Below are 26,843 nucleotides of genomic sequence, written 5' to 3' on the forward strand. Positions count from 1 at the left end.
GCTCCCTGCCTGTTTGCTGCCGAGCCTCCTCCCTGGCCTTGAGAAGCTGTAATAGCCTTTGTCATCCTCTCTTCCAGGACAACAAGGTCCTGGAAGAGGAAGATCCGGTCACTTCTCTATGTGCTGTGGACCCTCCCCAGCTCCCCTAACACCCCAGGGAGGTGAGGGCAAGCCCTCCCAGGGGCCCTTACACAGCACGGACATCGTTCATCCAGTCCCCAGTCCACACTCCCCCTCCCTGGCCCTGGTGCTTTTACACATGGGGCTCCTTCCTGCTCTCCTTGTGTCCAGGCTCCACTCGTGGAGCTGGTGAGATCTGCCCGCCATGTCCCTTCCTCCGGGTACTCATGTGGTTATTCCATGTGGTTATTGATGTTCCTTTGAGGCCAGATCTGTGCATTTGTACACGGGCGTTATGCTAGGTGTCCCATGTGGCATGCAGTAGGAGCTGGTACTGCAGAGGCAACACCCTGTTTCTGATAGCTAGCTAGTCAGCTGGGGATATCATGGAGCCTGGAGCCTGCATGACTCACAGCACTGAGCTCGAACGCAGCCCTTGGCCTCTGCCCTGTGCTGTTTAGATGAGCTCCGCTGCACTCTGTTTCTCCATATTCAGCCTAGGCTTAAGCCTCCACTTCTCCACGAAGCAAAATTCTCTTTGCCCGCGCCTAGATGATGGCCCCGTGGCCGTCGCCAGCCCCACAGAGGATGCTCACTTACTTGTTCTCAGACTGGACAATGGAGAAGCTGCAGGAGGCAGGAGGCCGAGAAAGCACTATTGTTGTGTCCCAGAGAAACCGTATTATAGCCATGCTAATGGGGGTCAAAACAAAAGGAGAAAAATCTGCCCACTTTCCTAGGTCTGGGTCTAGCTCCGCAGATGTCTAATGCACACAGAGGGTTACGTGGTAGGAATCACAATGTGGATGAGATCTGTTTCCTTGGCTAATTATTTTCACCGTCTCCACAAAAGCAAACTGGTCTCCGGGAGATTTATTCGCAGAGAATTCACTGCAGAGGGAAGCAACATAGTACTATCAAGGATCTGGTGTGCAACTTGTTTGATTTGGCTTTTTTTTATGAAATGAATTTGGATTTTATTTATGGGAGGTGAGGGTCACATGAGCCATGGCACTCCTGTGGAGGTCAGGGGACAACTTTCGGGAGTTATTTCTTTCTTTCCACCAAGTAAGTCCCGGGGATTGAACTCAAATTGTCAGGCTTAGCAGCAAGCGCCTTTACCTGCTGAGCCATCTCCCCAGCCCCACATTTGAGTTTTAAAGATGACTTGGTATCAGTGGAGTAGGTCCCTGCTCAGCTGCACTCTCTTTTTGCCAGACTCCTACAGCAGGTACCTGGATCACCACATCTGTGGACCTTGTAGCTATGTCCTGAGTGGAATCAACATCTCTCCGACCCAGCCACACACTGTGGTTTCTGCCCCCGCTATTAGAACACGTGGCGATGTGGAGCCAAATCAATGAGTCTTTGTCAATGGCTCCATGGGCTAGCACTGTCAATGACCTGACTTCGCCATCACAATGATAAACCACCCACGGGTGCTGGGTAGGTTTATCCGGCCACACTGTCGAGATTCCTGCAGCCTCCCAGCCCTGTTCATCAACCTGTCTGTCACATTGCTGGGTGCCTGCTCTTGCATGGCGCAGCCCAGGGCCACTGCTCCTCCAGAGAGGAGCCAGGCTGCTTGCGACACCAAGTCTACCCAGCAGGCGTGTTCTTTTTCTTCCTGCATAGAGGCCAAGGCCAGGAGGCAGAAACTGAATATTTGCTTTCTGGAACTGATGAAGCAGGTGCAGTACACAGGATTAGTCACCGAAGTGGCCCAGTACATGAGAACCCCTTACCATTTAGCACCCCTTGATGGAGCAGAAATGATGGAGGAAACCCCTTTCTTGAGTCAAGAATACATCTAAGAGCTGAGGGTGACAGGTGAACTGGCCTTGATAGTGGGATTAGAAGAAAACAACTCTGAGCTCCACCCGCCCCTCCCCCGCAGCTCCGGGAGTACCCACCCCATCTTCTGATTGCTGACCGTGCATGTAACACTGGCTGACGGGTTAAACATCTTAGCGCATGCGCATGTGTGCGTACATATGCACAGGAATGGGGCTCAGGCTGACACCTGGGGTCAAGCACCGGCCTTGTGGTGGGGAGTCCTGGGGATTTGTGCTTGCTCGCTCCTTGGAAAGTTGAAAAGGCTGTGCAAGAATACAAGACACTGGAAAACTGCAGGAATAGCCAGGCTGTATCCCTCAAAATGGTCTGTGTAATGGGGTCTGCGCCCCCCAGACCATGGGGCCAGTCCTACCTTGCCCAAATTAGGTCCCCAGGGAGGGGCTACTGGAGCTGGCAGGCACAAGCATTTCTTGGGTGCTGGCGGCTCCTCACTGGGTAATGGTGAGGAGGGGCCACCAGCCTGGTGATTCTGGCATGGTGAGGGCTAGCCCAGGAAAGGCTCCTCTGCCCAAAGCCCCTCTTTGACATCCTTCTGGAACCTCCTGGAAACAGCCTCACTTTGACTGCCTGCTTCAGGCCGGGACTCTGCCCCAGAGGCCCCGACTTCCTCTCCTCCTCTCTGTTTTAAAACAGTGAATTGTTAGCAGGTGTCTACGTTTTTACTTTACTTACTTGGTTGATTTTGATGTTTGGTCTCACCTTATAGCCCAGGCCGATCTGTAGTCTCATACTTGTTATGTAGTCTAAACTGATCAAACTCATAGCAATCCTCCTGCCTCTGCTTTCTGCGTGCTGGGATAACAGTTATGCCCGGTTTGGAGCCTGAAGGCGCCACAGGCAAATCTGGATTTACATATTCCATTGATGTGGGAAGGCCTGACAAGGGGCCATGTTCACATACCTGCCACTAGTCTGCTGTGCTGGGCTCCAGTCTCCATCCGGGGACATGACTGAAGGGCTTACCATGCCAAGCCTTGCCCTGCGCATCCAACAGGTTGGCGCCTGGGTGAAAAGATGCAGTGGCTTTTGCTCCTGCAGAGGTGGCTGAATTCCATCTCCCATGCTCTCCCAGCAGTCTAGAGTAGGTGGGTAGGATGGGTCATCAGGACAGGGACATGGAGCTTCTCGGGGCATCTGTCACCTGCCTCCCCTACCCTGATAGCATCTCCCCCTCTCCCTCCCCTTCCTTCCTGCCTCTGTTTCTCATTTTTCTCTGCATCCCTCCTCCTTTAAATAGCTCCCCATTTCTCCTTTCTCCTCTTCTCCATTCTCTTCTTTCTCGTTCTTCTCCCCTCCTCACAAACAGAAACATGATCTGGAGTCACAGCTCTGACGTGTGGTTATGTATCTTAGGTCACACGTAAGAAAAAAGTACATTGTTCCTTCAGATCAGGGAAGAACGCGGGACCATAGCCTCCACGTGCCGTCAGCTTGGCGTACGTCATTCAAACGCTTGAATAGATGGCTCTGATGATCCTCATGCTTGTGGGGACCTGAGACAACATGGTGACCACTCTGGTGGTGGCCTGCTCTTAACAGCTATGTCATAATGTAATCCCTATAATCTCCAAATGCACGCCTGGACCAATTCTGCACTTTGGAGTAAACTCTGTCCTCATCACAGGCTATATGGCCATCAATTAGAGTCTAGCCTCATGGGGTTATGGATGGGGAAGTCACCGAGTTCCACAGCTGGCTTGGAAGGTTTTGCTGCCAGTGGGAGGATTGCTACCTTCTTATTGGTTGTTTTTCTCATTGCTGTGAACAAACACCCAAGAATAGCAACCGAGGGGAAGCAGGCTTGTTTCGACCCACGGTTCAGGGCATATAGTCCACCATGGTGGAGGGAGCAGCTTGAGTCTGTGGCAGCAGGGATGTGAGGCTGCTTGTTCGCATCTCTAAGGACCAGGAAGGAGAGAGTAGATAGCGTGCAGGGCTGGCCTATTAACTTTCAAGACCATTCAAATGCTTTATAGTCCCCACCCAGGTCACCCAGGTGCACATGCTTAGGAAAAGCCTTTTGTTCCTCTGTCCTTCAAGCCAGAATTCAAGGGGCCAGATCCTCAATCCACCCCACTGGTGACAGTTGAAGCGATGTTGATTCATATACAGCTTCACCTAGGAATAGACAGTGGGCCAAGCCAGCTACTATGTTCAACCCTCCATTCCCCAGAGTGTCTGACCTTCTACATGGCCTTCTACATCCCCACTGCTCAGAACCCTGTCCGCACCCTGTCTAGTCAGGGCTCCCGTCTCCACTGCAGCCTCAGCTGTTCTGGAGGGGCAAAGGGAGGGTGGGGGGCAGCTGGGGAGGACCCTCTAGGTGCAGAGTCAAGGTGGTATGGGTCCTTGGTGTCCCAGGAGCATCAGGAGCCCCTGCAAAGTTAACTCAATATTTTAACAAAACATTGCCGTCTAGACCCATGATCCCCTCCAGCAGCTTTACAGCAGACAGTAGGGAGGGCTGTGAGAGCCTCACGGAGACGAGGAATGGAGTTTGCTGGGACTCTGGCTTGGCTAAGAAATTCAGAACTGGGAGTAGAAGCCAGGCTTCGGGCTCCTGGGGGAAGTGGAAATCTGCTTGCCATCAATACATGGGCCGTGCGCCACCTCTCACCACGCACTCACTGCCCGACCAAATGCAGAACAGCTTCTGTGTATAGTATGAGCATCCTCTGCCCTGCCCACTGCAGAGATGACGGTCTGCTGGCCTCTGTCACCCCGAGGGAGAGAAAGACTCTTGCTCCGAGGTCAGGGCTTTGACACCGGGCAGCTGAGGTCAGCTCTGTGTGTGCTCTGGTCACACCAGCTCCACCCTGGAGGAGGACGTTGCTGCCACATGGACACAAGGGAGCACTCAGGACAAAATGAGCAAGAGGAGCTGCTGGGACAGGCCAGGGAATGAGCAGAGAACCCCATTCACCTGAATGGTCTTGGGGATATAGGCCAGCCCTGCATGTCCTCTGGATAGGGTTGGCTGTGTGCTTAAACTACAGGATGGAGACTTATATGAGCTTGACTCCCTTGGGCAAGGTTTTATTTGTTGTTGTTGTTGATTTGTTTGTTTGTCTTTGTATGACTGGTGATTTCATTAGGCCCCCAAAGGCTTTTACACAGTTTTTTTTTCCCCAGACAGGGTTTCTATGTATAGCTTTTGGTGCCTGTCCTGGATCTCACCCTGTAGACCAGGCTGGCCTCGAACTCACAGAGATCCACCTGTCTCTGCCTCCCGAGCGCTGGGATTAAAGGTGTGCACCACCACCGCCCGGCTTTTTTTTTTTTGTTTGTTTGGTTTTTTTTTTTGTTTTTTGTTTTTTTTTTTGGTTTTTCGAGACAGGGTTTCTCTGTGTAGTTTTGGTGCCTGTCCTGGATCTCGCTCTGTAGACCAGGCTGGCCTCAAACTCACAGAGATCCCCCTGCCTCTGCCTCCCGAGTGCTGGGATTAAAGGCATGTGCCATCACCACCAGGCTCTTCCATGCAGTTTTGCTGAGTAAGGTGCCTGGGCCTCCCACATGATGGGGTCCCCCCTATGTGAGTGAATGTGTAGACTGACTCATCCAGTTGCTGGGGTGGAGTCACATGCCATCAAAGGCATGCTTAGTTTGGGTCATGAGAGGAGAGATGTCTACCTGTTACCCATAAAGCCTGCTCACTCGGTGTGGATGACTGAGGAAGGATGTGGGCTCAGTCAGGAGTGGCATCTCTGAAGGTGTGGTGGCTGGCAGCCCTGGGTCCTCCTTCCCCTCCCCCACAGCTCATTTCTGCCCTGTCCATCCTGTAGCAGGTGGGCATGCACCCACAGGTCCTCTGCGGGTCCTACACACTCGGGCTACAGATGTGCGGAAGACCTATCCACCTCTCTGCTCTGAACACATGACCTCTGGGAAGAGTTGGATGTGTGTGTGTGTGTGTGTGTGTGTGTGTGTGTGTGTGTGTGTGTGTGTGTGATAGGCAGGCCTGGCTGTGACTTGAGGCTCCCCAGATGGACAGGGTGGGGGCCCGCTGAGATGGCTCCATCTCAGCCAGCATTCAGATCTGCTGTTTATCCCACGATGATCATAGGTTGTGGAGCCAGCCTCTTTTTATAGCCATGCTCACGGGCTTGTCTGCTGAGAAACTGTCCCTTTTGGATGAGTCCTCTCTGTGTCTCTCTAGCACTCCCAGGTGTTAGCTTTACCGTAGGCCTGGCCTTTCCTCATGCTCAGGGGGAGAGTTGGGGAGAAGGGAGAAGGAAGGGGACAAGAAAACAGGCCAGGCGTAAGGAACAAGCGAGGGCTGAGGAGGACGAAGGAGTCTATGACCCAGGAGCTTACCAAGGCGAGCCACAGTGCCTTAGGTTGGTCTATTGTCGGACAGCGGTCAAGTCCCTTGGTCTCTGGCCTCAGCTTTCCTCATGGTTGGGTGTGGCCTTTGGTGCTGTTTGAGCCCAGGGCTGTGGGATGGCCACACCAAATGCCAGCAGCAAGACTGGAGCTGTGTGGCTGACTTCCCAGAAGGAGTAGGTCATGGGGGCCTTGATGCCACATGTGACCTTAATGTCCACTCTGGACTCCTCTCTCGAGTCTCACCCACCTGGTCTCTCTTCCTTCAGATGTTCAGACGTGCAGGGCCCATGTTCACCTCATATTGATAAGCTTGTCTCCCCAGATGCCTGCTGCCCCCTCATGTTAGCCAGGTCAACCCTCCCAACATTCCTGGAGTGTAATGTTCTAGTCTGCATCAGGTCTACATCACATGACCCTATAGATCAGAAGCGGTCCCCTCTGAGGGGCAGTTACCAGGGCTACAGCTGTCTCTGGCTAGCTGTCACCAGCGTGGTGACTGTGTGCTGCTTGCCTGGGTATGACAGAAGGGCGTCAGGGGGGTGCAGGGATGGGGTGGAGGTGGTGATCCTGGGACCAGCCTCATAGGGATTTCCTTGGTTGGATGGAAGATGGACAGAGAATCGAGCCACCTGGAAGGACTGGCCATCCTGTGGTGACGTTAGTGGGGGGTCCCAAAGACACCCACAGCCAGGTCTGTGACTGGAGCCTGGCAGGGGAGGGTGGGAGCTGTTACCAGGTGCAGATCCAGTCACTCAGCCTGATCAGTAGGATGACTGCTTGGGGCGCCTGAGTGTCACCCTGGGTGGTCAAGGAAATGGCCTCTGCTGTATCTCAGCTGGCTCTGTCCCTGTGAGACTGAACAAAAGTGTTCCATCTACAGTGTCAGGAATGTGTTGGAGACATGAGGTTCCAGAAACTGTGTGCAGGAAGCTGGGGATTTGGCATGTCCCAGCCAGAACAGTGGGCTTGCTGTTCACTGGTGGCCCTTAGAGAGCAGATGTCCCCATCCTCTCAATGGAAACCGCCATCATCATCTGCACAGTCTCCACCAAGACATCCTTGGTGGCAGCTGTGGCTAGGAGGTTCCATTAGCTCGTGTCCTTGGAAGCTTCTAGGCTCTTTGTTCTTTGCTTCTTGGCCATGTTGACATCGTCTCCCTCAGTTCCATCCCTCACTCATCACCTCCTTTCCAGTTGTGTGTCTGGACAGGAAGCGATCTGATGTCTAAGTGGTGGTGGGGGGCGGGGCAGAATCGCCTTGTACGGCAGGACACCTGCCCCCAAGTTCAGCCCAGGTCATGGTTTGGATCATGAGGTTGGCTTCCTGCCGTATCATGCTGGAGGCCGGAGGCTGGTGCCGCTGACCCTACGGTCATTTCCCAATGAACAATGTCATGGCTCTGCTCTGTTAGATCTGGGTAATAGCCCCCAGGAGGCAAGGTGGGAATGATGCTGGCCGAGTCCAGGGAACCTCAAGGCTCTTGCCTTCCCACTTTGTCTGAGCCTATCTGAGGACTCTACTGTCTGGGCCATTGCCAGTTCTAAGTGTTTTTCTTTTTGTCTTGGATGTGTTTCTTTGTTCAGGCTGTTTAATTCTGCTAAAGTGCTCTGCTGAACAGGGAAATACACCGCTCAAGTAAAAGCTTTTTCACGGAGCACCACAGTGCTTTGGTAAGGACCCGAAGTGGTTTTTTGTGCCCCGGGAGTGACAGGTGATGTCCCAGAAGCAATCAGCCATAACCCCGTGGTAACCCCATAAATAGGGCTGTTTTTCTGAATTTTAGTCATCGTTAAAGTGAATAAATAGAACATCACTTTTCTCCCGGGACATGGAACCCACACTTTCCCCACAGTGGGAGGTGAGTGTCAGTGTGCAGTCCACAGTGGGTCCGGCTGATACACGACTCAAGGTGGCTTGGTTTGGGAGAGGGGACACAGATCACAATTAGGAGTGGGTTCAGTTTTAACATATTTCTTTTTCTATTAATTACATTTGCTTGATGACAGTTTCCCATGTGTATATAATGCATACTGGCCACTCTGACCCCCTTCCCTCCTCCCAAATCCCTACCACCCCAGTCTACCTGCACTGTTACCTACAGATCTTTCTCACTTTTCTATCTTATCTGTTTTGTGACCCACTGAGCTTAAACTGTGACCACTGGTTTGGGGGTATCTGTTGGAGCCTAGTAGGCTCGATAGTGGGCCCACAAATGAAGATGATGACTCCCCCCTTTTCCAGAACCTGTCAATGGCCAATAGTTCAGCAGTAAGAGCTAAGATCCCATGAACTCTCCTCCCATCCCTGACTGACTGTAGACTGGGGACTGTTCTGTGCTGGCCCAGTGCAGATGACTATAGTTGGGAATTCGCCATCCTACCATGGCTGTCCAGTCAAGAGGGAGCCACTTCATAGCTGCACCCTACCCTCTGGCTCTTACACACTCTCTCCCATCCTTCTGCAATGTTACCTGAGTCTAACATCCGAGGAGATGATGTCAACATCTTGTGGGGGGCTGGTCCCTCAACTCCACTCATCCTGAGCACCTTGGGCAGCCAGGAATCTCTACGTTCACCGCCATTCCTGGGTCCAGGTCCAGGGCTATAGCCATTGCACCTAGGTTTAATTTTGCCAGAATGTGTCACCCCATTCTGCAGGGCATCCCTGCTTGCTCACCAACACCACCAGATGTACCAGTTGGTGCTGGTATAAAGGCATAGTCTGCCCATGTTCGGTTTCCTATGGACTTGGTGCTTTTGCACATGGATCTCCATGCACTGTTAGCTCCTGTTGACTCTCCCCAGGACAGCCTTCCTCTGTGCTGACCTGCAGGTCCCGGGGCTGCTTCCTCTGCACCCTCCAAAGCACGTCAACATAAACCAAAAGTCAGAGTTACTGAGGTACAGAAAACACACATATTTAAAGTCTGCTGCATCCAGGCTGTAGACCATTACTGCTAGGAAAACCAGAGAATGTGCCTCTGACCCAGAATCCCCTAGCCCCCTTTTTAACTATCCCCATCTCCAGCCCCCGACATTTATCCCAATGTGTCCCACAGCCTCTGTGTGGCTGTTGCAAGCAATTTTTTTTCTAGAGCATTCTGGGATTGAGTTGCTGTGCTTGGTCTGGCATTGTCTCATTCTGCCGCCTGCTGCCAGCTAAGTCAGGTGAGACCGGAGTCTTCGAAGCAGCCCGCCCACCACACCGTTAGTGTTTGGTTGTCTGGTTGGTGTTCCTCCGGCTGTCCTGCCTGCTGGGCAGTTCTTTCCCAGCCTGCTGTAGGTAGATAGCTTCCTTGACTGCGCATGGGGCATTTGATCATCACCGTGTTGAAAACAGATAGCAGCCACTGTGGGGTCTTGGGGCCATGCCCTCTGGGCAGCTACTCTTCCAATTCTCAGCACCAGGGGCTCGGCTGGAATCTGCCCATGTCTTCTCCCCATCTCCACCATCTGGAAATTCTCTCTGTTAAACATGGGCTGTCAGTGAGCCCCCTCGCCAGCGACCTCCCTTCCCACCTGCTCCTGCTCCTCAGGGTATCTATCCACCATCCTGATGGATCTACCATCCTGATGGATTCATTGCTTCTAGGAGCAAGATTCCCAAACTGCTTGCCCCGATGGGCTGGGTAATTGTTACCTCCACTCAGACACCTTTGGAACTACCCTCTTCACTGATTTCTATCCCATTTCTGACCCCATCAAGATTGCATTTTATTTCTGGAAGTGTGTGTGTGTGTGTGTGTGTGTGTGTGTGTGTAATTAATTTGTGGGAGAAATAACTGTGGAGGACTTAGAAACAGAAGGACGCACAGCATGCTCATCTGGGCCTTACCTGGCGTTGTCTGGCTCCTCCTGGTTATATCCCGTCATCCCCACCCCCACCCCCTGGCCCCTGAGCTCCCGCACAGCACTGCAACTGGAATACTGACAAGGCTTGGAGACCTCATTCTTCCCACTGAAGTGTAAATGTTGTCTGGCGCAGACTCCTTCACTCCCTCCCTGTGGATATCGGCCAGCTCTGAATGTTTTGTGGTTATTAAGGAAATTTGCTTCAGTAGTTCCCATAGCCTCACCTGCTCTGAGACTCCTTCCTGGAAGGGCCAGTCATATCCGCTCGTCCCTTGTTAATTCGTGAGTGAAATTACACCTTTCTCCTTGTGTCTGTAAGGGAGTCTCCATGCACCTTTTTAACTGTTAGCCCTTCATCAGGGGGATGATCTCAGGAGCAAGCTGTCTATTTTCTTAAACAGTATGCACATGTGTGTGTGTGTGTGTGTGTGTGTGTGTGTGTGTGTGTGTGTACTTGGGGCACAGGGAAATTGGGATTGAGCTGTCATGTCTACAGGCTTATAAAATAGAGTAGCAGATGGGGAAATCAGGAGCATACCAGGACAAAACTTGGAGGTAGCTCTGTTGGGAAAGTTGAGGGAAATGAGTTCAGTTCCCAGCACCTACCTTAAAAAGCCAGGCACTGTGGCACCTACCTGTCATTCCAGTAGAAACAGGCAGGTCCCTGATGCTCTCTGGGCAGACAGCCGAGCCTACTCAGTGAGCTCCAGGCTAAGGAGAGTCCTTATCTCCAAGGAACAAGGTAGACAACAGCTGAGGAGTGACACCCAAGGCTGGCCTCTGGCCTCTATTTGTATGCACACAGGCACGCCCATATGAACACACACACACACACACACACACACACACACACACACACACACTGCACAGAAATGGGTACCACTACAGCCCATCAAATATTTGCTTTCTTTTCAAAGTAAACCAGCTCCTTTCTTGCAGTGAACAGCATTTTCATGTGGCATATTCGAGGGTGTACAGTCACCACAATCCACCATCAACAGCCACGGGATCAGCTTCGGGAGAGGTGGGGCTTTCACAGTCTTGTAAGCCAGCACCATCCTTCCCATGGACACGAGGGGTCAGACAGATCCCTGAGGTTCATTAGTCAGCCTAGCTGAATTTTGTTTGAGCTTCAGGCCAATGAAAGACCATAACAGGGTGGATAGCTATTGAGAAGTGACACTTGAAGGTGACTTTGGACTTCCACGTGCATGCATGCATACACATGCACACACACACACACACACACACACACACACACACACACACACACGTGGGGAGGGGGATAAAACAGCACAGTTTGAGTGATAGGCTTAGGTTTATTAAAGGCCATCTTCATGATGCTCAACACAGCAGAATCCCAGGGCAGGAAGGATGAGGAGGATGAGATGGAGAGTCCAGACAGAGCGGGTGTGTGGCATGGTCTGGACTCCACTTCACCTCACTTTGTATTTCAGCAGAGGGGCATCAGAAAGAGGATTGTGCATCCTGAGAAATTCCAACGATGCATCTTGAGAAAAATAACTATCAACGAACATAGTCCTTGAACAATGGTGCTCTGGGAGGGGAAATAGCCCAGCCAGCCAACAGGCTATTGTGTGAATGGGCTGTGGGTCTGTCTGAGTGTTAGACCTTGATGTGCAGGAGATCCACACAGCCCCATCCTATGGGTCTGACCTACACTTGACTCCATCCCTTAGGAGACCAGGCTGGTGTCTGAGAGGAGGAAGGAGCAGGCCAGAGTGTCCAGACATACCAGCAAGGCCAGGTGTGAACATAGTATGAGTACATGAGTGAGTGTGAGCGCTTGTTGGTGAGCTGGGGAAGACTGTCCCTCTGCCCCCGGCAATATAGGATGAGGTCGCACGTGCTAGATAGACAGACTCAGAGCCACACTGTCATCCTGAGCAAAACTGGTTCTGTTAGCAAGAATCGGGAAATGAATACCGATCAGATGTCACTACGGATAGCCAGAGTCATCTGAGAAGACAGATGACCTTCTGGGGTCCTCTCCTCTATCCACTCCTCTCCTAATCTATACCCAAGTCACCTTCCCATCCTTCTATAGCTCTGTAGCTCTGTTAGGGACAGATCACAAGGCATGACTGGGGTTCCCACGGGAGCCCACAGAGAGCGGGGTGACTGTCCAGTTCTCATGAGTCCATGTGTATACAACTTACCTACCTGGTAAGGGGCACTGTGTGGAATGGGGTGGTGTCCAGGGTGGGGCCTGCTCTGGGGCCCTGACACCTTGGGAGAGGGTGGGGTTTATCAGACACAAGAGTGTGCAGAGAAGAGGAAATAAAACAGGACAGTGGACAGCATCCCTGGAGGAGCCTGGGACTTCGATGAGGGTGAGTGCGGCAGGAGCATCAGAAAGGTCAGGCCTCCCAGGCAGCCGCAGCAAGGTGGGCAAGCTTGGGAGATGTGTGTGTATGGATGGGCAGCATGGAGGATGGGTAGGTGGATGGGCAAGTGAGGGGTATGTGGTGGGATGGGGGCAATAAGGTGATGGAAGGGTAGATTCGTGGGGTGGGTAGGTGAATGAATGAATAAGTGAGTGAGTGGAGGAGAGGTGGGTGGATACGTGGGTGAATGGTCAGGTGGGGGTGGTAGGAGGTGGGTAGATGGGGCAGGAGGGATTGGTGACGGGGAGGTAGTAGGTAGATGAACAGGAAAACAGGTGGGTAGATAGGCAGGTAGGGAAGGTAGATGGATGGGAGGCCAGAAAGGTAGGTGGGACAGGTGGACAGGGTAGGCTCAGCTAAGGCAGAAGGCGGTGCCACGAAGAGAGGGTGGCCTCCATCCCTCAGGTGGCTGCGTTCCGTCTTCCCCACGAGGGGCTTAAGTGTGCGATGGGACTGGATTTGTGCCGTGAGAAGGACAAGGTTGGAGGTGGGAGGATGGGGGAGGGGAGCAAGAGCAGGAACGGCTGTGTGAGGCCAGCGGGCAGCCTCCTGAGCTGCTGGACCCAGGGGGCCATGTGGCAGCTGGGTTAGGCTGGATGGGAGAGTGTGTGGGACCACAGGAAGCACCCGCATAGACTGGTCTTCTTCAGGCCACACCCCTGTAGATCAGCTAAGAAGGGGTGTGGTCGGTCTGAAAGGAGGTAGGGCCCAGTGTAAAGTGGGAAGGGTAGATAAGAAAGGAGTAGGCCTGAGGGAGATGGAGCTGGCCGCTGTAGAGGATGCTACCTGTCACCGGAGGCATGGGCAGATGTCTCTACCGGTGGCAGGACCCCTCCCTGTGTCCCAGACCAGACTGCACATCTGGCCTATTCCGAATGGTGGAAGGTTAGTTTGGGTCCAGAGAAGAGTTCATGGACTTCAAGGACAGGGGTCCTGGTCCATTAGAGACACGCCTTCACCTGACCCGGCTGCCACCAGGGCTATCCTGTCTTGAGTCTGGCTCCATCTCGACCACCTTCCATAGGCTCCTGGGCTTGCTCTGCCCTCCCCCTACATCTCTGTCCGCGGGTAACCAGAAGCTGTTTCATGTTAAGTGTGGATACAGGCATGGAGTATACTCTGGGTTCCTTGTGTTACACCTTCCCCCAGAGTGCCTCGTAGCTGTGTGGTACTTAGGTAGAAGGCTCGTATAAAAACTCTTCTGTTCCATTCTGAGGCAAGTGGCTCGAATTCCTGGTTCCCACGCCATTCCATGGGTTCTTCCTTGGTCATACTCGGAAACTCAAAAGCACTCTGGTTACCTCACTCATCCATGCAGGCTATTTATGAGCTGATACCTCACTCATCCATGCAGGCTGTTTATGAGCTGATAAGAGACCTGGGAGTCTGCAGGTGCTGATCCGGGGCAGCCCTGGAGGGACGTGGTTTAGAATTTGGTTCATGCCGAAGGGATGGGTCTGTCTTCAGACCCCAAAGGCCCGCATTGGCCGTGAAGAGACGGAAACCTGAATTCTGCGTTATGCAGAGGCTGGCGAGGTCCTCTCTGACCCTGGGGGTCTTGGGAAGACAGAGCCATTGAGTACAAAGCCCAGATAGGGTGCTGGCTTGACCTTTATCCTTCCTGCCCTCAGGGTGGCCCATCCCATTGGTCTGCCTCAGATCCTGGGATAGGAACCTACCCAACTGTTCCTTCCTGGCTCTGACCCAGATGGGCCCACCAGTCTTCCACACCAGGGCTTTCCTGGGCTATGAAGGGCTATCCAAAGCTTCTCCAAAACCAGAGAACATCAGGCCTCTGTCTTATGAGATCCTTTATTATTCAGAGCTGGGCTTGGGTTGCTAGGAAATGTGGATGGAAGGTAAAAACACAGTGAGGGTGGATTGGGATCTCTGCTAGACTCTGCCTGTGTCTGGCCCTGTGCTGGGGATGTGGCTATTTTGGTCTGTGATGCTGCCTTGCTGAGGGTCAGAATTAAGGACCGTGGTGCCCTCTGCCTTCTGCTTGGGGACAGTGATGAAAAGCTGTCTCCCAATTTCTTTATCGGTAAAGCCACACGCTAAAACATAAAGCAAACACATGTCTGAACAAGGGGTGTTAAGGGAACTTCTCAGATATATTTCCTTCCCTTTCATGTTCAGAAGCCCACACTTGGCCTATAAGCAGCAGGTGATGAGTAATTGGCTGGTTAATCCCATCGGGAAGCTCACTCCAGAGACAGAGGGAGCCCATGGACCAGCAGGAGCTGTTCTGCAGCCTCTGAGGCCCTGGACATAGAGCAGGTGTCTGGGATGGGGGGAAACAATCAGGCTTGTGTGGGATGGTCCTCGGGTTCTCTGCGGGGACCTTCATAGGGACCCTGCCAGGCCCTTCTGGATGCCCAGCATCCTGCTGACCTGTGGAAATGGTTTTTCTCTCCAGCCCAGGCAACGGGGACTTGGATGAGCTGTCTGCCTCCCACAGTCCTCTGCAAGTGGAACGTGGGCTGTGAGAGGCGACTCACCTTTTCTTTGGCATAGCCACATTCCCATATGTTAACATCTCTCTGAAAACATCAAGGCTTCCTTTCTTTAAAAAAAAAATTTATTTTAGAGCAACTTGCTTTTCCCAGCCAAAGAGCTGAGCCTGGGATAGAGCCCGAGGACCAGCTGGGCAGGGAATTCCTGGTCAAGGCCGTGACCTTGGCCCCAGACCCAAGACAGCTAGTCTACCCCTCCCTTAAGGACCACACACACTTGGCTTTTTTTTGCACATTGGCCAGATGTACTTTCCTTTGAAGGATGATTTAAGCTCTGGTCTCTGGAGGCGGAAGGGGACAGAAACAAGCCACCCAGGAGAAGACAGTCTTCCGACCACCTCCCTAGAGCCCATGTCTCTTGTGGCATGGGGGGTTGGGACTGGCTTCCTTTGGCCACCTGCTTGCTTTAAATACTTCCAAATGACCCGGGCCACACAGAGATGTACCTCTTAGATATTTCTGTGCAGTTTGGGTCCAGAGGAGATATCAAACACAGGGCTCCTATTCCAGTAGAGATACGTCCTCACCTGGCCTGGCTGTTACCAAGGTTGTTCTTCCCAACTTCCAGCTCAGTGTTACATCATCCACCCTCCATGGGCTCATGTGCATGCTCTGCCTCCCCTTACATCCCCATCACTGGGGAATCAGAAGCTGTTTAATGCCAAGTGTGGATGCAGGCATGGAGTACTCTGGGTTCCTTGTGTTAGTTAGACCTTTCTCCTGAGTGCCTTATAGCTATGTGGTACCTGGGTAAAGGGATGGTATAAAAAAAACCTTTCTGTTCCATTCTGAGGCAAGTGGTTTTAATTCCAGGTTCCCACACCATTTCATAGAGTTCTTCCTTCTTCATACTCAGAATCTCAAAAGCATTCTGATTGCCTTACTCATCCGTGCAGGCTGTTTATGAACTGATAAGAGACCTGGAAATCTGCAGGTGCTGATCTGGGGCAGCCCTGGAGGAGCGTGGTTTCGAATTCGCTCATGCTGGTCCCTTGGCTTCTCCAGTTTTGTGACAGGCACCCTGGATGTTCAGAATGTGAGAGACCTTTGGGGAAATTAAAAAAAAAAAATTATGTGCCTAGAGGGATGGCGCCACAGTTTAGAATGTGTGCTGTTCTTGCAGCAGACCCAAGTTCGGTTCCCGGCACCCATTTCAGGTGGCTCACAACCACCTAGAATTAGCTCCAGGGGACCCAGTGCCCACTTCTGACCTCCGTAGCCACTGCATTCCCATGTGTGTGTACACAGATACATATATACACGCCTACGCCCATACATTTTCAAGTTTGAAAATCTTTCTAAGTAAATGAATGAACTGAACACACTTTAAAGTTTGTGCGTACCTATGCAGGCATGTGTGTGCCGTGGCGCACCTGTGAAGGTCAGGGACAACCTTCAGGAGCCAGTTCTGGCCTTCTGCAGGCTCTTGTGGCAGCAGGGCTCTCTCTTATTTTGGAACCATGCCCCACACCCAGGCTAGCTAGCTGGCTCACGACATCATCATCACTTGTCTTACCATAGGGGCCCTGGGATTACAGATGTGCACCGCCACATCTGGTTTTCTATTTGGGTGGAGGGACTGAGCTCAAGTCACTAGGTCCGGCATGGCAAATGCTTTTGCTCAGGGAGCCATGGTCTTCGCCCCTGTGAGGAAATCCTGTCCCCACTCCGGGACGCGCGTTTGTTCTTTTTCTGCCATGTCACAGCTGTGTCCCTTTCCTTTCATTTCAGACTCACAAGCAGTTGGTCGATGCCACCAATGAGAGCAACCGCCTCTTCCTGTATTGTGTCTTCCTTAACTTCAGGTACTGCCAGTGTGGGGGGTACCAGGTGGACAGAACGGGGAGCGTGGGGGAAGATGGGGAGACAACAAGGTGTCCACGGGCTCAAGGTGATGTTTGAGACCCCAGGCCGGTCTCACATCACACAGGGTAGGGTGGTAATCACCAGTTTATGAAGCCAACGTGTTTGCATTTGTGAGCATGCGTGAGGGTAAGACCTGATTGGGTATGACCGGAGGTTGCATGGATTCCAAAGTCTTTTATAGTCCTTAGAATCAGTTCATGGGGGCACCGTGAGGCCACATGGGAATACTGTCCCACTGCCTTCTATGATGAGAGTCTTGAGGGAGGACTAGGACTCAGGGCTTTGGGAAACAGCAGTTACTAGCTAGCATATCAAAATCTTAGTGTTGGGGCCAGCGAGATGGTTCAGTGGGTAAAGGTGTCTGTTGCCAAGTCTCATAACCCTAACTTTGATCCCCGGAACTCACATGGCGGAAGGAGAGAGCCAACTCCCTTGACCTCCCAATGCGTACTCTAGCATGCACATATACACTACCCCCAAATAAATAAATAAATAAATGTAATAAAAACATCTCTCTAATTGATGGTTAGTGTCAGGGTTAATGTCCAGAAACAGCTTCCGGAAACTCAAATAACCCAATAGCCAGAGACCCACATACCCTGATTAAGTCATGGGTGACAGACCTAAATCGACACTTGCCAAAAGAAGAAATAAAAATGGCCAGCAGATACAGAAAAGAAACCAAATCAATATCCCAGTCCTCAGGGAAATGCAAATAAGATCGCAGTGAGGCAGTTCTCCACTGCAGTAGGAACAGCTGTTATAAACAAGATGAGGTTTGTGGGTGGGGACCTCGGGGGTGATGGGCACAGTGCAAGAAGCTGAGAGAAGAGGTGATGAGCTCAAGAGCTCAAACTGAGCAAGAATGAATCACAGAGACTCCTGAAAGCTGAGCTGGACAGAAAGAGCTCAGTGGAAAACCAGGTAAGCCGGGCTACTGAGTGGCTGCTGAGAGCCTAGACCCAAGTCAGAAGCTGCAGTGAGGCCATTCACCAGACGAAAGTCATGGAGGAGTTCCTTGTAAACACACATCGCTCACTTCATCCAAGAACACAGTCACCTGCAGCTTGGGGGAGCATCTCATTGACACCCCAAGGCTGCAGGGAGGAGCCAAGCCAAGAGAGCTTCTGGGGGGCGGGACTCATTTTCTCAGACCTTCAAAGAGAAAAAGGGTCGAGGGAGAAGCAGGGCTGACTCTAGGAATTATAAATCAGAGGAGGAAATGGTTGGTGTTTATAGCCAACTTCCATGGAGAGATGTCAGTGGAATCCAAGGGAATCCTGGGAAAGCTAGAAGGATGAATCAGTGTCGAGGGGGCCGTATTCACAGCCCTGGAATACAGGCTGCTCCCGAGAGCCGGCTGGGGCATAGGCATTGAACACATTATTGAAACTTCCCACAGATTCCAATAACCCAAGAAGGAGATTGTAGCAGCCGTTGAGATGCTGGGTGCCCAGCGGTCGGGACTCTTGTCTCGAGGATAATTGCAAGTCGAGCAACTCTGGCCCCTTCTCATTTCTGCGAAAGAGCAAGCCTGCGAGGGAATTCTTGTGTCGCTGGCCTCTTGACCACCACAATTCAGTCAGCCACAAGAAGAGAGAAGAAGATTTATGAGTTCCTTTTTGGCGCAGGGGAGATGGCTCAGTCGGTTAAATATTTGCTGTGCAAGCATGGGGATCTGAGTTGGACTCCCCAGGACCTATGTCAAAAGCTAGACATGGGGACACGGGCCTGTAGTTCTAGTGGCGGGAGTCAGAGACAGGAGGATGCCTGGGGCTGGCTGGCAGCCAGTCTAGCCTAATAGGTGAACTCCAGGCCAGTCGGAGACTGCCAAAAATAAAAGGTGGATGGTACCCGAGGGAGGAATGACACCCAAAGCTGACCTCTGACCTCTGCACATACATGTGTACCTACACACACACACACACACACACACACACACACACACACACACACAAATTTCTTTTCACTCCTTGTTACCAAATGATATATTTGACTTAAAAAAAAAAGGCTAAAAGCCAGCATTCTAGTTAGAGTCTATTGCTGAGATAAAACTGACCAAAAGCAGCATGGGGGAGGAGAACCTTCATTTGATTTACATGTTAGAGTCCATCATGGAGGGCAGCCAAGGGTAGGAACTGAAGCAGAGACCACTACTTACTCCCCCAGGCTTGCTCAGCTACCTTTCTTATACCACCCATGCCCCCCTGACTGGGGGATGGCACCACCCACAGTGGGAAGGGCCCTCCCACGTCAATTAGCAAGTGAGGAAATACCCCAGAAATGTGGCCACAGGCCAGTCTGATGGAGGCAGTTCTTCAGCTGAGGTTCCCTCTTCCCAGATGCTTCTGGGTCGTGTCAAGTTGACAGCTGAAGCTAACTACAACAGACAGCAACGCTGGCCAGGGTGTGGGGCAAAGTGGAGTTCGAGTTAGCACAGCCATTGTGGAAATCAGTCTGGAGGTTCCTCGGGAAAAGAAGTCAGACCCACCCCTGGTGCACATCCAAAGAAAGTGGAGTCAGCAAGTTAGAGAGAATGTTTTCCCAGCATTACTCACAATAGCCAAGATATGGTATCAACCTACGTTGGTGATATGCACGCACAGTGCAATTCTATTCAGCCCCAGCTCCCAGAGACGGCCACACCACACGCATCCAGCCAGACCACTTTGCAAATGATTCCTTATTATGTATTCAGGAGAATTCAGTTTGAAAGCATAGTCCTCTTGGTTTTGATAAGTGAACACAGCTGTGCTGTCACGTGACCGAGATCTAGGACAATGCCATCCACTTCAAATGTTCTCCCCCATGGCATGCATCTGGATGGAGGTCAGAGGTCAACCCTGGGGAGTCAGCTCTCTCCTTCTACTATGTGGGGTCCCAGGGATGGAACTCAGGTCGTCCTGCTTGACGGCAAGTGCCTATACCCGCTGAGCCCTCTCACCGGCCCCTTAGTTCATTTTGAAGTGAGCTGCTTCACTTCTGAACAGTGGGGGGAATCTCTGGAGCCCTTTCCGCTATTTATTGATGTATAATTAAATATTTTATGATTTCAAAAGGTACTTCCTACGGCCTGGGTTTTTAAGATGCATTTTAAGTTGTTTATACAACCCCTACTCTGGTGGTCCCAGGAAACAATGCGTTCGTGGCAGGAGTTCCATAAATGTCAGCGCGGTCACACGGAGTAGCAGTTATGCGCAGGTCTTCTGGTCTTGCCACTGTTCTGTTAACTTGTCCTCTGCCCTCAGTCCCCATGAATTTTGTGGTAGATATCCAACCAACCACAAACCTGAAATGTCCGGGCTGCGGGGGAATTACACCTGTAACGAGCATGTGTGGACTTCTTGCCTGTCATTATTCTTTCCATGATATAGCTGTCCACATGCCATTCACATTGCATTTTATATTATGCATCGCCTGGAGATGAACGTAAGAGGTTGTGTGGGGACTCTATGCAAACTTCGGGCCACTTTCGATATTTGAGCTTCTTCGGCGTTTAGTCTCCACGAGGGGGTCCTGGAACCAATTCCCAGAGTGGGAAGCTGGGCTCAAAGTCACAGGCCAGGAAGACAGGGAGACAGCAAGATCAAAGCCTGCTGAGGCTACAGAGAGAGTTCAAGGCTAGCCCCGGCAGCTCAGTGAGACTCTTGTCTCAAAATAAAAAGTGAAAAGGGAGGTGCGGGATATGGCTTAGTGGCAGAGCACTTGCTTAGCATGCATGAGGTTCTGGGTTCGGTCTGAGAGATGGAGTGAACAGACCTGAGAAAGAGACGACCCAGAACAGTGAACTCAGAGGAGGTGTGTGGATTCTCCACTGTGATGGTGGCCTGGGATCATCGCTCTTGTCGGTGGTACATCCTTCTTTGCCCTGGAAGATAAGCACTACTCTGAGGTCTGCACCATCTCATTTAAACACAACTCCGCGGCCCTTTTAAAAATTAAGTTTTTATTATTTTTAATTAGGGATATGTGTGTGTCTGCATCTGTGGTTATGTGCACATGAGCTCAGGTTCCCACAGAAGTTGAAGATATTGGAGCTGGAGTTATAGGTGGTTGTGAGCCTCCCATTATGGGTGCTAGGGTGCTCTAGAAGAGCAGTCAGTACTCAATTCCCAAGTGATTTCTCCAGGCTTCCCTCTACCCTTTCAATTAGTATATCTTCACCCACCATTTTCCTTTCATCCTCTTTGAGTAAAAGTGGGGCTTTTAGACCATCTCTCAGAAGCCTGCTCAGACCATTTACATTGCATGCCCTGTGTCTACCTGCAATGGATGTCCTAGCACTTTAAAGGTATTCTAAGATGTAATTAATACATCGGCAGTCCCTCCTGCCCATAGCTTGTGAGGTTGCACTGTCTTTAGTAGATCTTTGCAGGTTCTTTCGTTTCTGCCCCAGACAATTGACTATCTTGTAGAGCAGTTACCGGACAAGACCAGAGTCATGCCACAGACGCCTACATTGATCCCATCTCTAGCTATTTTTATGGCTTTGTGCAGAGCCACGCTTCTGTCTGCTATAATGTCCCTTTAACCTTCCTCGGATTGCGAGCCTGCCAGAAGTAAATTCAGTTATCGCTCGTCTGAGAACAAGCTCCCTTTCGTTGTTGAAAGATGCCTTCACTGGTCTTAGAATTCTGGGCCACTTTTTCCTAATTGCATTTTTTTTGGTAGACCAGGCTGGCCTCAAACTCACACAGATCCGCCTGGCTCTACCTCCCGAGTGCTGGGGTTAAAGGCGTGCGCCACCACCCGCCCGGCCCTAAATGCATTTTTTTATTAGTTATAATTTTAAAAATACTTCTCTGTGTGTGCATGCGTAGTCGGCCGTAGGTGCAAGTGTTCCAGAGTGGTGTGGGATGCCCAGAGGATGGCCTGCAGCTCAAGTCAGCTCTCTCCTTCTTCCCTATGTGTCCCAGAGATCAATTGAACTCAGGTCCTCAGGCTTGACAGCAAATGCTTTTACTGGCTGAGCAACCATTCTGCCAGGCGACGTGGGTCACTTTTTGGAAAAGATTAATACTCTAAGAAATTATACAAAGACTCTCTTGGTGTATATTTAATATTTAGGTATACATGCATTTACTTATTTACTTTGTGGGACTGAGGATAGGACCCAGAATCGTTCATGCCAGGCCCATGCTCTACCACTGAACTATACCCCCAGCCCACCCCCTAATATATTCACATTCCTCCTTTCCATTTGTTCAAGATGGGCCTCACTTTACAAGGTAGCTTAAAATTTACGATGTAACCCAGGCTGGCCTTGAGCTCACAGCAATCCTCCTGTCTCGGCCTCCCAAGTGTTAAGATTACAGGCGTGCGTGTACCACCACATCCGGGCTTCAAAATATTATTCTTTTTATTTTTGAAGGTGAAACATCATTTTAAAAAGACAAATACCTCTTTTATTTTTACATCTTACCCTGAGTTTATGCATGCGTGTTGAAATAATTTATGTGTCATCTACACTTGCTTTCATGAGAAATATATGGACGTGTTTTAGCCGGACATTTCTTGCACCATTCCACACTATTTTCTTTTGTGTTCTGTCTCTACCGATACTTGTTTCTTTTACTGTATTTATATACATCACATTGTATTTATGTACCCGAGTGACCATATTTCTGCCTCGACGTGGCCGTCCCAGGTCACAGGCTGTGCATATTTTTGATGTTATCTGAAATGGCTCAGCTGTCTTCTGTGCAGATTTATTTGCGCACAGCTGGGAAGCTTCCCGCTCCTCCCCACCACCTCCCTTGGGAACAGATTTCCATCCCATACAGAGGTGACACCTCTCACAACTCAGCTTCCCTGGCTGATTAGGGCAGAGTCACACCTTCAGGGTTCGGTTTTGGGACGTGACTTTCAAGGCTTGTCTGCACACCCTTCGCTAGAGCTGAGGGCCAGGTCTGCCCTCCTGACTGTGTCCACCCCTGTGAATTCTCAGGGCCACCTCAAATGGAAACGTGGCATCCTTGCGTTAAGTAGGCATACAAAGTAGCTGTGTGAAACACAATTGCCTGTGTGTTGGGCCCTCCCCAGGTCCTGGGAAAGTGAGATCCAAATGTGGGGTGGGGGCGGGGCCCACAGCGCCTTTGTATTCTGGAGTTACTGATGGGATCTGGTCTCTCTACCCGTGGTTCCACTGGCCCAGGCTTTGCTTTCTGCTGGGTGCCTCTGACCTCCCCCAGGAGGTGACTCATTCATCATGAAAACCACCCAGAAAGCTGCTGTTCCCTGAATCTCAGTTACCAGGTGTGGTGCCCACACCACGGCTCCATTCCCACACTCTCAGCCCACCCCCCACACCTCACTCCCCCAACCCCCCACCCTCACCCCCCCAACCCCCGCCAGCAGGGTTACTATTTCAAGGGCTACAAGCCTCTTTGGAACATAACACTGTTATAGCTGAGTGGTCTCGTCCTTGGATATTGTCAAAGGTGCAAGATCGGGTCCTGGGTTCCCTCACTCCAGGCGGCCACCCCCACAGTGTAGAAGGAGGAACTATAGAGGATTACCAATGAGAGACAGCCCGAGCCTCAGGCTCCTTCAGCTCCATAGACTACGGGCTCCTGCCTCAAGCTGAGACGCAGGTTTGCCTTTTCGGACAAAGATACCTGTTTGGCATTTGAAAGGACAGAGAAGTACACACAGGACAATGACGGTGACCACCATGCTCCCTGCAAAGATTAACCGGCTGGCATCGGCGCCTATTGGCCTGGGCGTCGCTGTGAGAAATCATAGCGCCAACAGCAATTAAAGACTAGAACATTACAGAAAAGCAAACATTCCATTTGACCCCAGCCTCCTCCCCTGACCTCCTTCCCGGGTTTTTGGAGGTCACTGTGACCAGGCTGTCAGTGTCCTTAGTAATTCACAGTCATTTATGTGTGCATTCACAGACACCGGGTCCATGTTGCCTCCCACACACCGTCACGATGTCCTGTGAGCCGCTTTTGTGTTTCACGTGTTCACAGTACACACTGGCCAAGGACTGTTTTTAAAATAAGTTTCTAGGGGCTTGGAGAGCTGGCTCAGAGGTAGAGAGCACAGACTGATTTTCAGAGGATCTGAGTTCAATTCCCAGCACCCATGTGGCAGCTCATCACCACCATCACCTGTAACTCCAGCTCCAGGAGATCTGATGCCTTCTTCTGTCCTTTGCAGACACCTGTACTTACATGCAGCTATATCCCCAGTCCCCAAACACACACACACACTACACACATACACACACACACACACACACACACACACACACACACACACACACACACACACTACACATGTGGACACATTATTGTCACTTTAAATTTTAAGGATTTTATTTTGTGGGGGGGGGGCTGTGTGTGTGTGTGTGTGTGTGTGCGTGCGTGCGTGCGTGTGTGTGTGTGTGTGTGTGTGTGTGTGTGTGTGCAGGTACCTGTACTTACATGCAGCTATATCCCCATGCAGCTATATCCCCAGTCCTCCCACACACATGCACACAGCCTCCCCCCAATGAAATCCTTAAAATAAAATTTAAAGTGACAATAATGTGTGCACATGTGTAGTGTGTATGTGTATGTGCGTGTGCGTGTGTGTGTGTGTGTGTGTGTGTGTGTGTGTGTGTGTGTGTGTACATGCCTATACCCATGCCATGGTCAGTAGAGATCATCCAGTGCCCTCGATACTTCTCCAGCTTACTCTTTTGAGTCAGAGTCTCTCCTTGAATCTCGAGCTTGCATTCTCTTTGGCTGGACTGGCAATCCCAGCTATCCCTGGCTTCCACTTGCCCACAGCACTGGGGTTACAGGAGAATATGGGACCACGCCCAGCTTCTTACACGGGGGCCGGGAATCAAATGCAGGTTTTCATAGTCGTACTGCGAGGAACATTAGCCTCGGCACCCTATTTCCAGCCTCAAGGTTTTTAAAGTGTTATGTAGGAGTTTTAGCTTTATATCTACCACATTATATCGTATTTGTATGCATTGCATTTTAGTTATGTGCATATTATTTATACACCTTGCATTTTATGTATCTGTCCTCCGGACACACGTTTAAGAACTGTAATGCTTGCTTTCTTAGGTCACTCATGAGTTTCCCGAACTGGACTCTGGGCCACACACATTTCTTCCCAAGGCTGGGAGAGGTCTAGGTGCTTTCCCAGTGGACCAAGCTGAGGCAGTGGCTCCGGCCTCTCTCTGTCCCAGCGGCAGCCACTTCCCAGTTTTAATACCCGAGGATGGTTTGCACCCTGATGTCAGGGTTAGCTAGTGAGCTGTTGAGCCTGTGGGACTGAGGGGTGCTATTGTTCCCACTGATCACGCCTGTTCATTGTGTCCTCAGCTCCGGGGAAGGCGTCTGGTCAAGCCAGGGCTGTGCGCTCACAGAGGGAAACCTCACCCACTCAGTGTGCCGCTGTACGCATCTCACCAACTTCGCCATCCTCATGCAAGTGGTCCCGCTGCAGGTGAGCGCCACGTAGACCCCGCCGGGTCCTCAGGTCGCAGCAGCTGTCGCCGCCACCCTCGGAGCAGATCTAGATGGTCTACAAAGTGGTCTCCTATCGGGGAGGTGGCTGGACACAGTTAACATCTTTGAAGAGCAAGCCGGGGAGTCTGACATGTGGTTCACATAGAAACCTACATTGGTTAAGGGAGCATAAGGGCACATGGGACACAGATCACAAGCCTGGAGGGGAGATCAGCAGGAAGCTGTGAGCTGCCCTGGAAAGATGCTCCAGAGTTGCAGGAAATGAGCCCATGGCATCCAGCAAGCACACACACCAAGGGCCACCAGAGAAGGTACCTGGCCAGTGATGTTGCCTTTGGAGGTACCTTCTTAGTGGGGAGTTAAGCAAGTGGGCATCCACCGCGCCGGCTGGGAACCTGAGTGTTGCCAAAGACGACTCAGAGGGAAGGCACAGGTGCACCCCTAGGCTCACTGAGGGAGACAGGAGCCTTCACACCACTGGGGGACATTTCAAATGACACCAGGGTAAGGAGCTTCCTCCTCTGGGTCCTCCATATGCTGGAGGGATATTATACCCCTTTTTGGCCTACCTGGGAGCAGCACAAAGGGATGTGTACTCTCCAGGGAGCGGCTACTCATGCCTGGCATTTGTCCCAAGAGAGGTCCAAGCTACAAAGTCAAAAAGGGGAAAACAACAGAATAAGAAGAAGAAGAAGGAAATCCAGACTCATTTATATTATGAATCTGTCACCAGTCAGTATTGGTGACACCAAATTTAGACAGCCTGTGGGTGTCTTCGTGGGAGAAAAATCACATCTATTCATTGCTGGGAAAGGTTGATTTGAAAATGGTTTAAAATTATCCCCGTTTAAAAGGAGCGGTTCATGAACATTAACGAAATTAAGGCAGATCTCACAAGCGAGGCCAAGCCCGGGGCACACTTATGGAATTCAAAAGGTGGCGTGAATGACCTCATGTCCTTGACACCAAGCCAGCTTCCTCCTGGGCACCAATTTCCCCCTCATGGTCTTTGGGTTTGTGGTTCAAGTCTGTGCTTGGGCACTCCTGCCCCGTCGTGTCCCCATCTCTGAGGTCAGTCAAACCCTTCTCCACTCCCGGTTTCTTCCTAGCGGCTCACTTCTGGAGGCTTCTGTCTTCCTCGTTGAGTGGGTGTGGCCTTTCTGTGCAGTCTCAACAGACAGTGAGGCATATGCCTGAGTAGTGACGTAGACTGGTGGACCAATGCTAGGAGGGATGCTCTAGGATGATGGCCCGGGAGACATCAGGAAGATGCCGCAGGTGAATCCAGGGTATCTCAGGAGACCCCAAGATGATTCCCTGGGAGACCATGGGATGATGTCTCAGGAGACCCCAGGATGGTGTTCCAGGAGATTCTAGAATGTGGTCTGAGGCTGACCTTGGCCATTTAAGTATTCATGATGT

General features: G+C 51.3%; 1 protein-coding gene across 1 annotated transcript in view; it reads left to right on the forward strand.

Moving 5' to 3' along the window:
• Adgrd1 (adhesion G protein-coupled receptor D1) overlaps positions 1-26,843 on the forward strand; it is a 127,053-nt gene that overhangs the window by 66,968 nt on the left and 33,242 nt on the right. Inside the window, exons 16-17 of the mRNA XM_037198519.1 lie at positions 16,810-16,883; positions 25,275-25,398. Of these exons, the coding sequence (XP_037054414.1) occupies positions 16,810-16,883; positions 25,275-25,398 (198 nt within the window). The remainder of the gene's footprint in view (positions 1-16,809; positions 16,884-25,274; positions 25,399-26,843) is intronic.

The sequence above is a fragment of the Peromyscus leucopus genome, chromosome 23, assembly GCF_004664715.2.
Source record: "Peromyscus leucopus breed LL Stock chromosome 23, UCI_PerLeu_2.1, whole genome shotgun sequence".
NCBI classification, from domain to species: domain Eukaryota; kingdom Metazoa; phylum Chordata; class Mammalia; order Rodentia; family Cricetidae; genus Peromyscus; species Peromyscus leucopus.